The sequence below is a fragment of the Sturnus vulgaris genome, chromosome 15 (genome assembly GCF_052056855.1).
Source record: "Sturnus vulgaris isolate bStuVul1 chromosome 15, bStuVul1.hap1, whole genome shotgun sequence".
NCBI lineage: Eukaryota > Metazoa > Chordata > Aves > Passeriformes > Sturnidae > Sturnus > Sturnus vulgaris.
The window spans coordinates 1,364,721-1,377,672 of NC_142257.1; the positions used below are offsets into that span (position 1 = coordinate 1,364,721).

The 12,952-nt window shown below is 43.6% G+C and overlaps 1 protein-coding gene across 2 annotated transcripts; it reads left to right on the plus strand.

Moving 5' to 3' along the window:
• Nucleotides 1-4,121: 4,121 nt before the first annotated feature.
• On the plus strand, nucleotides 4,122-9,601 carry SPINK9 (serine peptidase inhibitor Kazal type 9). 2 transcript variants are annotated; one of them, XM_088174104.1, is made up of 5 exons: nucleotides 4,666-4,916; nucleotides 7,252-7,280; nucleotides 7,906-8,033; nucleotides 8,799-8,876; nucleotides 8,917-9,601. In XM_088174104.1, the coding sequence occupies exons 1-4, from the start codon at nucleotides 4,805-4,807 to the stop codon at nucleotides 8,842-8,844; spliced, it is 315 nt and encodes a 104-aa protein (XP_088030230.1). In that variant the 5' UTR covers nucleotides 4,666-4,804; the 3' UTR covers nucleotides 8,845-8,876; nucleotides 8,917-9,601. The 2 variants fall into 2 exon arrangements, with proteins under 2 accessions (XP_014743779.2, XP_088030230.1); XM_014888293.2 differs by having other exon boundaries at nucleotides 4,122-4,916; nucleotides 8,799-9,601.
• Nucleotides 9,602-12,952: the final 3,351 nt, after the last annotated feature.

Consider the following 12,952-nt stretch of genomic DNA (forward strand, 5'->3'; position numbering starts at 1 on the left):
GGCGAGCAGGAACTTGCTGAGAGCAAAAAGGGGGGGAAAAAAAAGCGAATGTTTAATTAATGTTTTTGGGGGGACAATACAAATTTTAGGTCCACCCCTTCTCCATGCTGATTTTCCTCCCATCCTTCTTTGCCATAAGCTGCAGCTTCTCTTTTAGAAATGTTTTCTTTTGAATAAAGGGAAAACCAAAGCACGACCTCCGGCCTTGTTGTGAGCCGGGAAAAAAAAACCTCGAGGCTTTTCTTGAAAAGTCACTTGGGTTGACTTTGGTGTGACAGAAAAGTCCAAACACCTGGAAATGGCATCTTAAGGCCATTTCAAACCAGTCCTGTTCAAAGCCCATTCGGTGAAGTGTTAAGCTATTAATGCTTTGTTTTTGTAAGAATCAACTCAGAACCATCCATGGTGTGACACTGAGGAATCAAAGGAACCCGGAGCTGCCTGCAGGACACCAGGAACCGCTGCTGGCACCGTGTCCCAAAGGGATCAGGAGGCACAGAGGAAAATAAAGATCAGCCCCAGCCTTTGCACAGCGTGTTTGGGTTTATTTTTAATTTCTGGAACAACACACGGGACCTTCAGCAGGGCTCTGGCCTGGCCTGACACCTGCAGTGCTGAGGTAAAGGATGCTCTGATCCCTCAGGGGTGGAAAATGGGGAATTCCGGGATGACCTGGAACAGAGTTAAAGGGATAAAGCAGGGATTTATTAAAATAATAATGTAAAATAATAATAATATAAAATAATAATAATATCAAATAATAATATCCTTGAAAGGATTCACCTTGGGCAGTGCAAGAGCCTGGCCATGGCTACACCCAAGCTGGACTCTGGGTCATGATTTTTCACACTTTTATCAGTTTGGGTCCATTTCCATTTTGGGGTTCATTGTCCAATCCCAGCTCCAGGTTCTGCAGTCCCATCCTCCCAGATTCTCTCCTCCATTCGCTGCTGTTTGCACTTTTTGGGGCTGGAGCTGCAGCGTGTCCTTGGTTGTGGGGCTGGAAAAGGATTGTTCTGTGTGCCTGAGCTGGGAGGAGAACTTGGAACACTTGATATGGAGTTCACAGTTCTATCCTAGTGCACTGCAGAGCCTGGGAAATAGAAAAGTTAAAATTTCAGGCATCATCTCCTTCCCCAGGCAAACACCCAAAGGTTTGGCACAGCCTGAACAAAGCAGCTCTTGGTTCTCAAATTCTGCATTGAGCAAGAGCTCCAAACCTGATGCTTTAATTGCAGCTGGGTGGACAACCCTGAGCCCCCCACCCTCCCTGGGACTGGGGGATAAAACCAGCCCGGATCCCAGGGAGGGGAGGTCCCACAGCAGTGACAAAGTGGATTTTTCACCTTTCCCACGTGCTATTTGTCAGTCTCTCCCTGCATGGGAGGCTCTCCACGGATGAGTGGGAGCAGGTTCCTGCTCTGGAATGCAGCCAGGGAACATCCTCCCATGTATTTAACTCATGACCTGCTGCTGCTGCTGCATTTTTGGCATCCCAGTGGTGCTCCAAGCAGCCCTCCAAAACTAAAAGCGATCTAAAATTTAATAATAATAATAATAATAATAATAATAATAATAAGGGAAATTTTCTTACCCTCAGAAAAATGCACTCGAATATTTTACCACGTGTAACACCATGGAATTGTTTTTTTCTCCTTCAAAAGATCAACTTGGAGGGATAAGAATTTGGGGGAAAAAAAAACCCAAGATATAACGGCAAAGGTAGAAAATTATGGGAGTTCCAGAATTAATTTACAGGTATTCATGGATTTGCTGATGAGGTCAAAACTGCACTCCCAATTCTTTGATATAAACGATTTATTTACCTTATTTACCCTCCATTTCAGAAGGAGTTCAGCAATGAGGCCAAAACTGGAGCTTTGGGAAGCAGCTATTCCCATACACATCCAAACATTTGTTTTCCAATAAATTTCTTTTTCCCACAGGAGCTCCAATCACTCCATTGTGATACTTTACCCTTTGTTTCCTTTATCAAATGTTAATTTATGAGGACAAAAGACACCACAAGGCCCCTGAAAATTCCAGCAATGCCTGACATTCTCCTGGGAATGCCAGAACCAGTTCCATGGGGATGGCCATGGAGGTCACCTGGATGCCCACGCCCTCCTTGGCCCCTTTATTTTTAATATCTCCACTGATCTCTGTGGATAATGTGTCCCTGTGGTTGGGTTGACTCCTCTCGTTGTGAAATTTGTTTTGCTCCCATCGAATTGGAATTTCTCTCCCTGCAATTTGCTCTGTTCCCTCTTCCTTTCACTCTGCAGCTCCAGGAGGGCTCTGGTTCCCGTTGTCTCTGTCCTTCTCCCAACAGAATCAATAATAATTGGGGAAATTCCTTCTCCCAAATTTTCCTCTGTGTTTAACCCCTCTCACTCCCTCCCTGGTCCAGCATTCCAGTGCCTTTCCCTGCCAGGGAGCCCAGAATTGTCCCAGAGCAGCAGCTCCAGCCTCTCCAGTGACATTTTGGGAATTATGGACTCAAGTTCAAGTGCAGAGCTGGAAAATCCTGCACGAACAGAGCAGGGGTGTAGAGAGGGCTTTGTATTCCCTGGGAGGGACGGGATGGACGCTGGGGCTGCACCCTGTGGGATACTGGGAGCACTGGGAGCACTGGGAGCACTGGGAGCACTGGATTGGAGCCTTTTCCTTCATTGCAGGCTCAGGATCTGCTGCAGGTCTGGAATATCCCCCAGAGCTGTGCGTGCTCAGAACTCTTCAGATCAGCAGAAATTTCCGGGATGTTTTGGGTTTTGTTCCTGTTGCCTAATTGCTCATAATTGTCCATCAACCAGGGACGTGTCCTGAATCCTCCCCACGAGTCCCTGCATGTTCCTTGCCAGGCTTTTCTCCAGAAAAACTTCCCAGGACACAAAGTCCCCAAGCAGGGACATCCAGCCCGACCCCAGGGCAAACCCCACCCTGCCTTTTGTCATCTCAGCCTCACAGGAACAGATGCCCAAATTAAGGAAAAAAAATAAAAAAAATTTAGAACAAAACCACTGAAGGGGATTAAAAAAATTTAAATTCCAGCTCCAATCAGATTTTCACCCATCCTGGAATTTGGATTTATGTTTTTTATCCTGTTAACTGATGAGAAATCAAACATTTCTTAATTCTTTAAAGACAAAATAATTCATATCCTTCTTGGGATGAGTTAGAGGGGCCCAAGGCTTACCTGACCTATTGAAATCTTTTCTGCAGGAGCTTTCAGGCCCTTGTTTTATTGGAATGAGCTCCTCTGAGCCCAATCCTGCACAGGAAGGAAGTCCTGGGCTACCCTGCAGTGGGGGAAGGTGATCACTGAAATTCTGGGAACTCTGGTGGTGTGCAGGGATTTTTCCCGTTGAGATTTTTGCATGTTTAGATGGTAAATCACTAAGAGAAGGCCAATTCTGGAAGGATGGGTTGAAACCAAACCATCACTTCCAAAACTCCACATTACTTTGGATTTATGAAAATTAAACCTCAGATCTTGGAGGAACTCTCCCATGGCTCTGTCATAAAAGACAGAAATTGCTGCTTTTTGGTTAAATCACCAACAAAAGCAGGATTTGTTTAAAAAAAAAATCCCTCCTGTTGTGCTGGAAACAGGGAAATTGGAGCAGAGGGGCAGGCAAAGGAATCTCCTGTGTCCATGGCTGGGCAGGAACTCAGGGGGTGCTCAGGAATTCCTGTCTTGTCTTGGCCACGCAGTGCTGGGGAGTCTTTGCTGCTTTTCTCCCAAAATTCTCATCCCAAAATGGGCTCATTTAACAGGAAAAGGAGACCTGGGGAGTCTTTGCTGCTTTTCTCCCAAAATATTTGTTCTGATCCCAAAATGAACACATTTAATATGAAAAGGAACCCTGGGGTGTCTTTGCTGCTTCTCTCCCAAAATTTTCATCCCAAACTGGGCACATTTAATAGGAAAAGGAACCCTGGGGTATCTTTGCTGCTTTTCTCCCAAAATATTTGTTCTGATCCCAAACTGGGCACGTTTAACAGGAAAAGGAGCCCTGGGGGATGCTCTGGGCTGGGTGTGAAGGGCTCCCAGCAGAACTCAGATTTCCCAGAGCAGCTGAAGGGCTCAGTGATGCCCTTTGGTTTTGTCTGACTAAAGCGTGAGGAGAACTTGGTAACACTTTATCTAAAGTTCAGAGTCACACACCAATGCAATACAGAAACTGAAAATATCAAAGCTAAAACTTAAGGTTTGTGCATGGCCACAACCAGCTCAGCTCCAACCACAGCTCAGAACCAGCTCCAAAATACCCAAAAGAAAAAGAATTAAGCCTTGATGGGATGGAGATTTTGGCAAACACCCAGCCAGGATTATTTTTCTGAGTTGTGAGGAGAACCTGCCTACACTTTATATGAAATTCAGAGTTCTGTACTAATGCAGGACAGAGTCTGGAAAATATAAAACCTAAAACTTCAGGCTTTGTTTGTGCATGGCCACAACGAGCTCAGCTCCAACCACAGCTCAGAACCAGCTCCAAAATACCCCAAAATAAAAAACTGAGCCCTCGTGGGATGGAGATTTTGGCAAACACCCAGCCAGGATTCTTTTCCCCTGGGAACTGTGTTCTAAGGCAATAACCCTGAGTCAGAGCCTGGCTGCTGGGGCTGGAACAGTTAATTAGGCTGGGCTTAGGCTGGGCTTAGCAGAACAATCCCTGCTCCATCAACACCGGGACACGCAGCCCTGCCCCTGTCCCTGCACAGGACAAATCCTATTGACTCTGCCCCATCACCTGCTCGGAGATTTCATCACCTCTGCCTTATAAATTGTCCCCTCGGTGCCATGGCCACGCTGGGGACACTGCAGGGAGCTGGGCCTGGCTCTGGGTTGGTGTTTGCCATGAAGGTCACAGGAACCCTGCTGCTCCTGGCATTGGCACTTCTGTGCCTGGCACGTGAGTAATTCCTGGGAATTTTTCCTTCTTGGAGGGGGGGGTTTCAGTGTGCTCGGGTGGTTCCTGTACCGGCTGGGAGGGAGAAAATGGAATTTTCTATTGAAAATCTTATTATTTGTCACCCTAAGGATTTATTACCCAGCTGGGGTTTTTTGGGGGGGGTGGAAGATGTTCCTTTCAGGGTGGAACTCAGAGCTGTGTTCTGTGACTCAGGAGAGCTGTGACACCTCAGAACCACCTGGTTTTAGCTGTTTATTTTTAAATTTCCATCTGAAAAGGGAGCTGGCAGCTGCTGAGCTCCTTCCCCTGCCAAACTGGCCAAACAGGGGAACGGCTGATGATGCTCAGGCCACGTAAAACATCTTTTAAATCTGATTTTTGCAGGCTGCAGGGAGATTTGAGGGACAGGTTGGTATCAAAAAACAGGGATCTGGGAGGAATTTCTTCAGCCTTTACTTGGCAATTTTATTTTTACTACAAATTTGCAGTAAAAATATTTTTTTAGAGAAAAAGAAATGCATTTAAAATAACTGAAAGACTCCACACCTCTGCAGGTAGTGTAGAAGTTTAAAAGCATTGTGAACATTAAAGAAGCAAAATAATGAAAATAATGGAAATAATTCACTCAGTGTTCCATTGACTGCAGGAAAATAAAGAAATATTAAATATTCCTCCCATTAGAATTCCAGGAAATCTCTTCTTTGAACTTTCTGGTTTATCTTGTCTGTTTGAAAATTTCATGAATCAACACTGTCTGAGCCACACCCTTTTTTTTCATTCACTCCCATGTGCAGAGTGGCTCCTAAAAGGTAACCAGAGAAAAAAATAACATCTGAGTGTTTGGAGGGAAGTGGAATAAATCAAATAATGAGGTGAAATAATGAATGATGAAATCCAGAGATGGAAACTTGACCTGGGGCTTTATTTCTGCTCATTTTCTTTATCCTGAACATCTGTATTTGATGTGAGGATGTAAACAGGTTTATGAAAGGAAGTTTTAGTGGAAAGTTTAACCTTTGAAGATCAAAAAAAAAATCCAAATTTATTCCAAAAGACAAATGCTAGAGCTCTGCTCCAGGACACATTTGGAAAATTTAACCTTTAAAGATAAAAAAAAAATTCAAATTTAATCCAGAAACCAAGTGCCAGAGCTCTGCTCCAGAACACATTCCTGCTCCTCCTGCACAGAAATCTCTCCCTGGTACCTTTGATCTGCTGGATGATGATTGTGGCACAGCAGAGAGCCAAATAAATTCCTAAAGAAAATCAGAAATGTGTCAGCAGCGTGGAGCCAAGCCAAGGAGCTGATTGCTTTGTGGGAGGTGGAATTAGCATTGTTTGGAAAGAGCTCCTGGAAGCCCCACCTGAGGACAGGGCTCTGCTGGAGAGGAATGTGATAAAAATAGGAGCCAGCTCAAAATCCACATTGAAACAAAGGAAAACACTTCCTAAAGTGGGATTGTGAGCCCGTGGTACTGGCGTTGTTGTTTAGAGTTGATATTTGTTAATATTTGAATTGTCATTGCTCATTACTGACAGAAGGGATCTGGGGTTTGCTCACAACCACCCTGAGCTCAGGAATTAAACCCCAGTCATGCTCAACCACCAGGTAATCCTGGGCATTAAATATAAAATAATATTAAAATAGAATATTGTTAATGTGATGAACATGAAATAGAATATTGCTAATGTGATGAACATGAAGTAGAATATTGCTAATGTGATGAACATGAAATAGAAAATTGTTAATATGATGAACATGAAATAGAATATTGCTAATATTATGAACATGAAATAGAATATTGTTAATATTATGAACATGAAATAGAATATTGTTAATATGATGAACATGAAATAGAATATTGTTAATTTTATGAACATGAAATAGAATATTGCTAATATTATGAACATGAAATAGAATATTGTTAATGTGATGAACATGGAATAGAATATTGTTAATTTTATGAACATGGAATAGAATATTGCTAATGTGATGAACATGAAATAGAATATTGTTAATATTATGAACATGGAATAGAATATTGTTAATATTATGAACATGAACTAGAATATTGACTCTTGGCTTGTCAGTGGTTTTGTGGTGAACAATGGCTCCGTGCCCTCCCTCAGGTGTCAGAAGTTTCTCAGGTAAATAATGCCCCCAAATCCATTTGTTCAATAGTTCTGAGCCCTGGGCCTGATCAAACACTGCAGAGCTCGCTGGGTGTTGACATTTGAGGAGGGAAAAGATTTCAGAGCTGCTGAGTGAGGCCACCCTGCCCTGCCCCTGAGTGTTCATTAACTTTGTGTTTTCATTTTCTCTTTTGTCATTCAGTTTCCACTGCAGGTGCTGCCACACACGAGGTGAGTGATTGTTTTGTTTTTTTTTTTTTTTTTTTTTTTTCCCTGGATAAAAAGATATAATATGAGCTAAAAATATATAATATGATTATAATGTAATGACATGAGGTCAGAAAATAAATTTAATTTAATGCTGCTAATTTAAATGTTAAACTTCAATTAAATGCTGCCAATTTATTGAGATTTCAGTGAGAAATCCTGAATTTGGGATATGGGGTTTTCATAGAGTTCCCCTGAAAACTTCCAGATGTTTTCACTGTTTGGTATTCTGGGCAAGAACAAATTTTAAGCAAGAGAAATCTAGATTTAAAAAAAAAATTAAAATTATTTGATGATGATCCCATAAGGCTTTTTTGATGACTTTTAGCTCTTAAATCAGGTACCTGGAGATTTTAATTCTCGCTGGGGTCAATGTCTGGAAGAAAATGAGGCACCAAAGAATAAAAATCCTTCCTGGGGGTGAGCAGGAAAACCCTGGCAGAGTGGATAGTGGTGGGGAGAAAAAAATTCATCCACACTCAGAGCTGTACAGGATCTGGAAAATACAAAAATCTAAAAGGGAAGGCATCAAAATCATGGCCCCAAAATGCTGATTTCTGTGAGATTCAAGGCTGCCCTGCTTTTGCAGGTGGACTGCAGTGAGTACAGGAGGATGGAGAGGGGGAGACCCATTTATTGTGAGAGGCTCTACCAACCCTTCTGTGGCTCTGATGGCAAAACCTACAACAACAAATGTTCCTTCTGCAAGGCTGTCCTGTGAGTACTGCCATGGGCTCAGTTATCTGGGGTTTTTTTTGTTTTTTTTTAAGGGTTGTTACTTCTCTGCTCCCTTTCCTTTACCTTTACACAATATTTGTCCCATTGGTAATGTGTAACTGATCTAAAAAAAAAAAAAAAAAAAAAATCAAAAAAATGATGGTGATGTTTGGGTGATAATTGGCAGAAACTATAAAATAGGGAGTTAAAAAATATCCCAGATATTCAGGTCTGAATTTCCTATTCCAGTAGGAATTGTGAAGTTGGATATGAAAAAAATGAGTTGGATATTTGTGGGAGCAACTTCCTATTCCTGCAGGAAGAATAAAATAGAGAACTTAAAAAAAAATGACCCAAATGCTTGTGTGAGCAACCTGCAGCAGGCACTGCAAGGTTGGACACTACAAAATTCTTCCTGTTTGTGTGAAGAACTCGATGCAGGTACTGTAAGATTTAATCACTACAAAAATGACCCTGATATTTGTGTGAGCAGCTTCCCATTCCTGCAAAAACTGTAAATTTGGATGGGGAAGAGTCCAATGAGCAACACAGGCCTGACAAAACAACTGCAGCCAAAAATTCACAAGTGGTGCTGGCAATATCTTGGGTTTATGGATAAAATTCATCATTTTACAAGGAAAGCTGTTCACAGATCAGTGCCCTCAGGCCTGCTGTGAATGTTTTTGGTGTCTCCTCTGTTAGCAAAGGGTTTTAGGGGATTTTGGTGCACCAAGTGAAGCTTTCTGTCCATTCCTTTCCTTGCAGGAGGAGCAGAGGGGCCCTGCACATGAAGCAGGCAGGAGCCTGCTGAGGGAGAACAGCTCACCCAATTCCTGAATTCACCAATCCTGCTGAGAACAGCTCACCCAATTCCTGAATTCATCAATCCTGCTGAGGGAGAACAGCTCACACTGCCCCATCCCTGAATTCATTAATCCTGCTGAGAACAGCTCACCCAATTCCTGAATTCATCAATCTTGCTGAGAACAGCTCACACTGCCCCATCCCTGAATTCACCAATCCTGCTGAGAACAGCTCACACTGCCCCATCCCTGAATTCACCAATCCTGCTGAGAACAGCTCACACTGCCCCATCCCTGAATTCATCAATCCTGCTGAGAACAGCTCACACTGCCCCATCCCTGAATTCCATCAATCCTGCTGAGAATCCTGAATTTCCTCCCTCCAGCCCAGCCCAAGGAGAATTTCCAGCTCTGCTCTGTCACTGCTGCCTCTCTCTGCCCCTGAGCTGGGATTGACACTCCTGTCCTTGCAGCAAAACCGTTCCTGCTGTTTTACACCAGCCCTTTGTTAGATATTTGTCTCCATGGCTGAAGTTCAAATCCTCTGAGCATGCCCCAATGTCTCCCCCTTGTTGATCAAATGTTTTCTTTTCTTTACCCAGAAACTTTTTCCCAAATGGTTCAGCTTTCCCTGGCAGTGCTTTGACTCTCCCAGTTTTGTAGTTGAATTTTAAATGCTTATTTTTCATCTCTCTACCAATTCTGGTTCCTGTATGTTGTTCAGCTACTCTGTGTGCTTGTTTATTAAAATAAACCTTCACTCTTTTTTTTTTTTGTCCATGGTGAACTTTCTGAAGAATTTATTGCATCCCAACAAGTATTTCCCAAATTACAGAGAATTCTGGTGGAGCAGGGACTGAGTCCTGAGGCAAAAATCCAAAGCCTGGGATACAAAAGTTGTATCTCCCTACATGGCTTCATACACTGGAATTTACCCCCCAGTCTGGCTCTTTTTTTGCTTTAAATGACACAAATCTGGTAAAATGTAGAAGTCTGTTAAATCCTGTCATTTAAATGTGAACGTTCATTAATCTTTTCACCTGACAAATTTCAGACCCTGAAGAAATTGATGTCCTGCTTTTACATCCTCATCATCTTCACTGTTTAACTCATTTGTGTCTTTTACTCAATGCTTGGTCATGGGAATGTATTTTCCCAGAATACAAATTTTGAATGACTGCCCTTATTGGGCTTCCAGGAGGAAAATTTTGGAACAGCTGGACACAGAACAAATCCAGCCCTTTCCTGAATTCTGTTTATGTGGAAACCAGGTCCCAGCAATTAGGCAGCAGGAATAAAAAATGAGGAAGGTAATATAAAAGTTCCTCATAGCTCAGAGGCTTCAACCAAAAGAAGTTCCTAGAGCAGATCAAAAAGATAAAAGTGAGAAAACAAAGATCAAATTGAGAAAACAAAGACAAACTCTGAGGCTTCATCCTTTCAGAAAATCCAGATTTGTGGATTTTTTGCTGCCTTCCAGCCTCAGTGAATATTCCCACCCTCTGCTTTGGTATTGTTGGGATATTTAATGGGCTGTGCTTGTGCACCAAACCTAAGACACCAAATTTCTCATGCAGCCCCAGGAATGATTCAAGTGCAAGTCAGAGATGTAAAAGCACACCCCTGCATATCCCCTGGGACCGACCTCACTTTGTCCCTGATCCTTTCTGCCATGGAATTACCGAGGCAGGAGCAGCTGGAGAACAGGACTTTCCCACATGGCTGCTTTTGCTCAGCTCAAAGCTGGCAGATGTGAGAGAGGCACAGCAGCTCCTGCCACATACCAGAGCACAGAACATCATCTGCAAATTGCTGCCAATGACACCCGGAGGAAATGCTGGAGTGGCTGGACAGGCTGGACAGTCGAGTGTGGGGGATGGAGCAACGCCATGGAAATGTGGGGAAGGGGAACGTGAGCAGAGCCTGAGAGAGCTGATGGAACTCACGAACTTCTGTAAGACAAAATAAAATATTGGTGAGGGGAACAGAACAGATCTTGCACTCAGGGAAGGTTAGAGTGCAAAACTCTGCACTGCAAAGGTATTTCAATACCACTGGTGTATCTTTATATCTGATGAAGGACATGGAAGGGTTTTCCTGAGGTCTGATAAAATATTTTATTCATGAAGACAAGAGCTCATGAAATCCAGGCCTGGAAATCAGACAGTGGGACCCCTGCAAAAAGCAAATGCCAGTGTCAGAATAAACCTGGCTGGGCTTAAACCATGGCACCATTCTCACCTGTGCTCGTGCACCTGAGGGGTTTGGCTTTGGGTACTCAGAGATGTTCTCTGAGAAGCTGTCATTGTGAAATGTCGAGGTTTTGCTCGCTGCCTCTTGTGTAATTAATGTCTCCTTTGGCCATCAGGAGTGTCCCAGGCCAGGCTGGATGGAGCTCTGGGAACCCTGGGACAGTGGAGGAGGTCCCTGCCCATGGCAGGGGCTGGAATGAGATCTCTGACCTTCCAAGCCCACCCATTCCATCATTTACCATCACTTGGGATGGAGAACATTCATTCCCTCAGAAGATAAAAGCTTAAAAACGTCTCTTAGGGACGCTGCTAAGTTTGTGGGGTGCAAAATTTTGGGGTTTTAAAGGAAGGCATTAATTCCCTCAGGCCTTTTATTTTTGATTCATGAATACCTGCGTTAGAGAAACAAGATTATGAAAACCCCCTAATATAGTTATATATATATATAGTTTATATATATATTTATAATATAAATATAAAATATAAATTGTGTATGTCCAAATAGCTTCCACGAGCTGTACATGAGAAACAAGAAATGCAATGTGCTCATTTATTTTGCAGCTGATCAAGACCAGAACAGAATTTTTACTGATGACTGTTCAACATCTCTTATTTCTGATTGTTTTCCTTTGGCTTTTAGTTCAGATATCATTGGGTGCCTCAAATTCTAAATTTTCCCACATATGGCAGAGGAGGGAGAAAGAAACAATCCAAAAACCTTCAAATATTCAAGTACAGGTCATCTATGGGATAAATCACAAGGTTTCTGTTAAGAAAAAAAACCGGGGTGGTTTTGGTTTCTGTTGTCTGTCTTGTAAGCACTTCACCATTCACATTCTCTGACTGTTTCAATGACACTTCAAGCCCAAGGCCCTGCCCAAATTCCTTAATTCCATTTAATGTCTCCCGTGTCCTTTGAGCCACCTCCTGTGGCTGCCACCCCCTGTGTCCCCTGCCTTGGGGTGAGGGAGGGCAGGACAAGCTCTGCTGGACCTGAATCTGCTCTTCCCACAGCAAACCTCACTTCTCTCATTTTTTTGGGTCTCATTTTTTTGGGTGTTCTGTTGTTTTTGATGCTGTACTGCTGTCACAGGTTGGACTCTGAGGTCTTTCCCAACCTCAGTGATGCTGTTGACACATCCAAAATCCACAGGGATTGCCGAGAATTTATTTTGTTATTCCCACCCTGCCACAGAGCGTTGTGGATTCCTGAATCACTCAACCAGCAGCTGAGTCTTTGCATGTTGTCATTCACAAAAAATAACTCCCAAACAGTCTGCTGGCTGATGAACAAGCCTTGTTACCCAATCCCTCGGGGTTTGCATGAAACATGACTTTAAAATGTTGAGGAAATTGTGATTTCTGCTGGGATCCACCCAAACACAGTGATTAAAACATGGCTTAAGTATTGCAAATACACGTGGGAGGCAGCTGGCAGGACTTTAGGGGCCAGGGTGAAGACTCTTGAGGAAAAATCACTTTTAAAGCTCCCAGAGAACATCCAGAGGAGGGACACGGGGATGGGGAAGGGTCTGTAGGAGACCCAGGGGAGACTCCTTGGGGTCTGCAGCTCCAATCTCTGGGACAGGGACAGCGACAGCAGCCAGGGAAGGGCTGGAGCTGGGCTGGGATGGATTTTGGGAAAGATTCTTTCTCCAGAGGGTGCTGGGCACTGCCCAGGCCCCCAGGGAATGCCAGAGCTCCAGGAGTGTTTGGACACCGCTCCAGGGATGTTCAATGTGGGATTTTGGGGCTGTGCTGGACCGGATGATGACGGAATCGTGGAATGGTTTGGGTTGAAGGGACTTTAAAGCCCATCTCAACCCACCCGTGCCACGGGCAGGGAAACCTCCCAGAGCCGCGG

What these genes read in the sequence shown, in the direction of transcription:
- SPINK9 (XM_014888293.2), top strand. Translation starts at nt 4,805, where the DNA reads ATGGCCACGCTGGGGACACTGCAGGGAGCTGGGCCTGGCTCTGGGTTG. An exon ending in CAGGTGCTGCCACACACGAG is followed by an intron (nt 7,281 to 7,905) that starts GTGAGTGATTGT and finishes CTGCTTTTGCAG; the next exon opens with GTGGACTGCAGTGAGTACAG. An exon ending in TCCTTCTGCAAGGCTGTCCT is followed by an intron (nt 8,034 to 8,798) that starts GTGAGTACTGCC and finishes CTTTCCTTGCAG; the next exon opens with GAGGAGCAGAGGGGCCCTGC.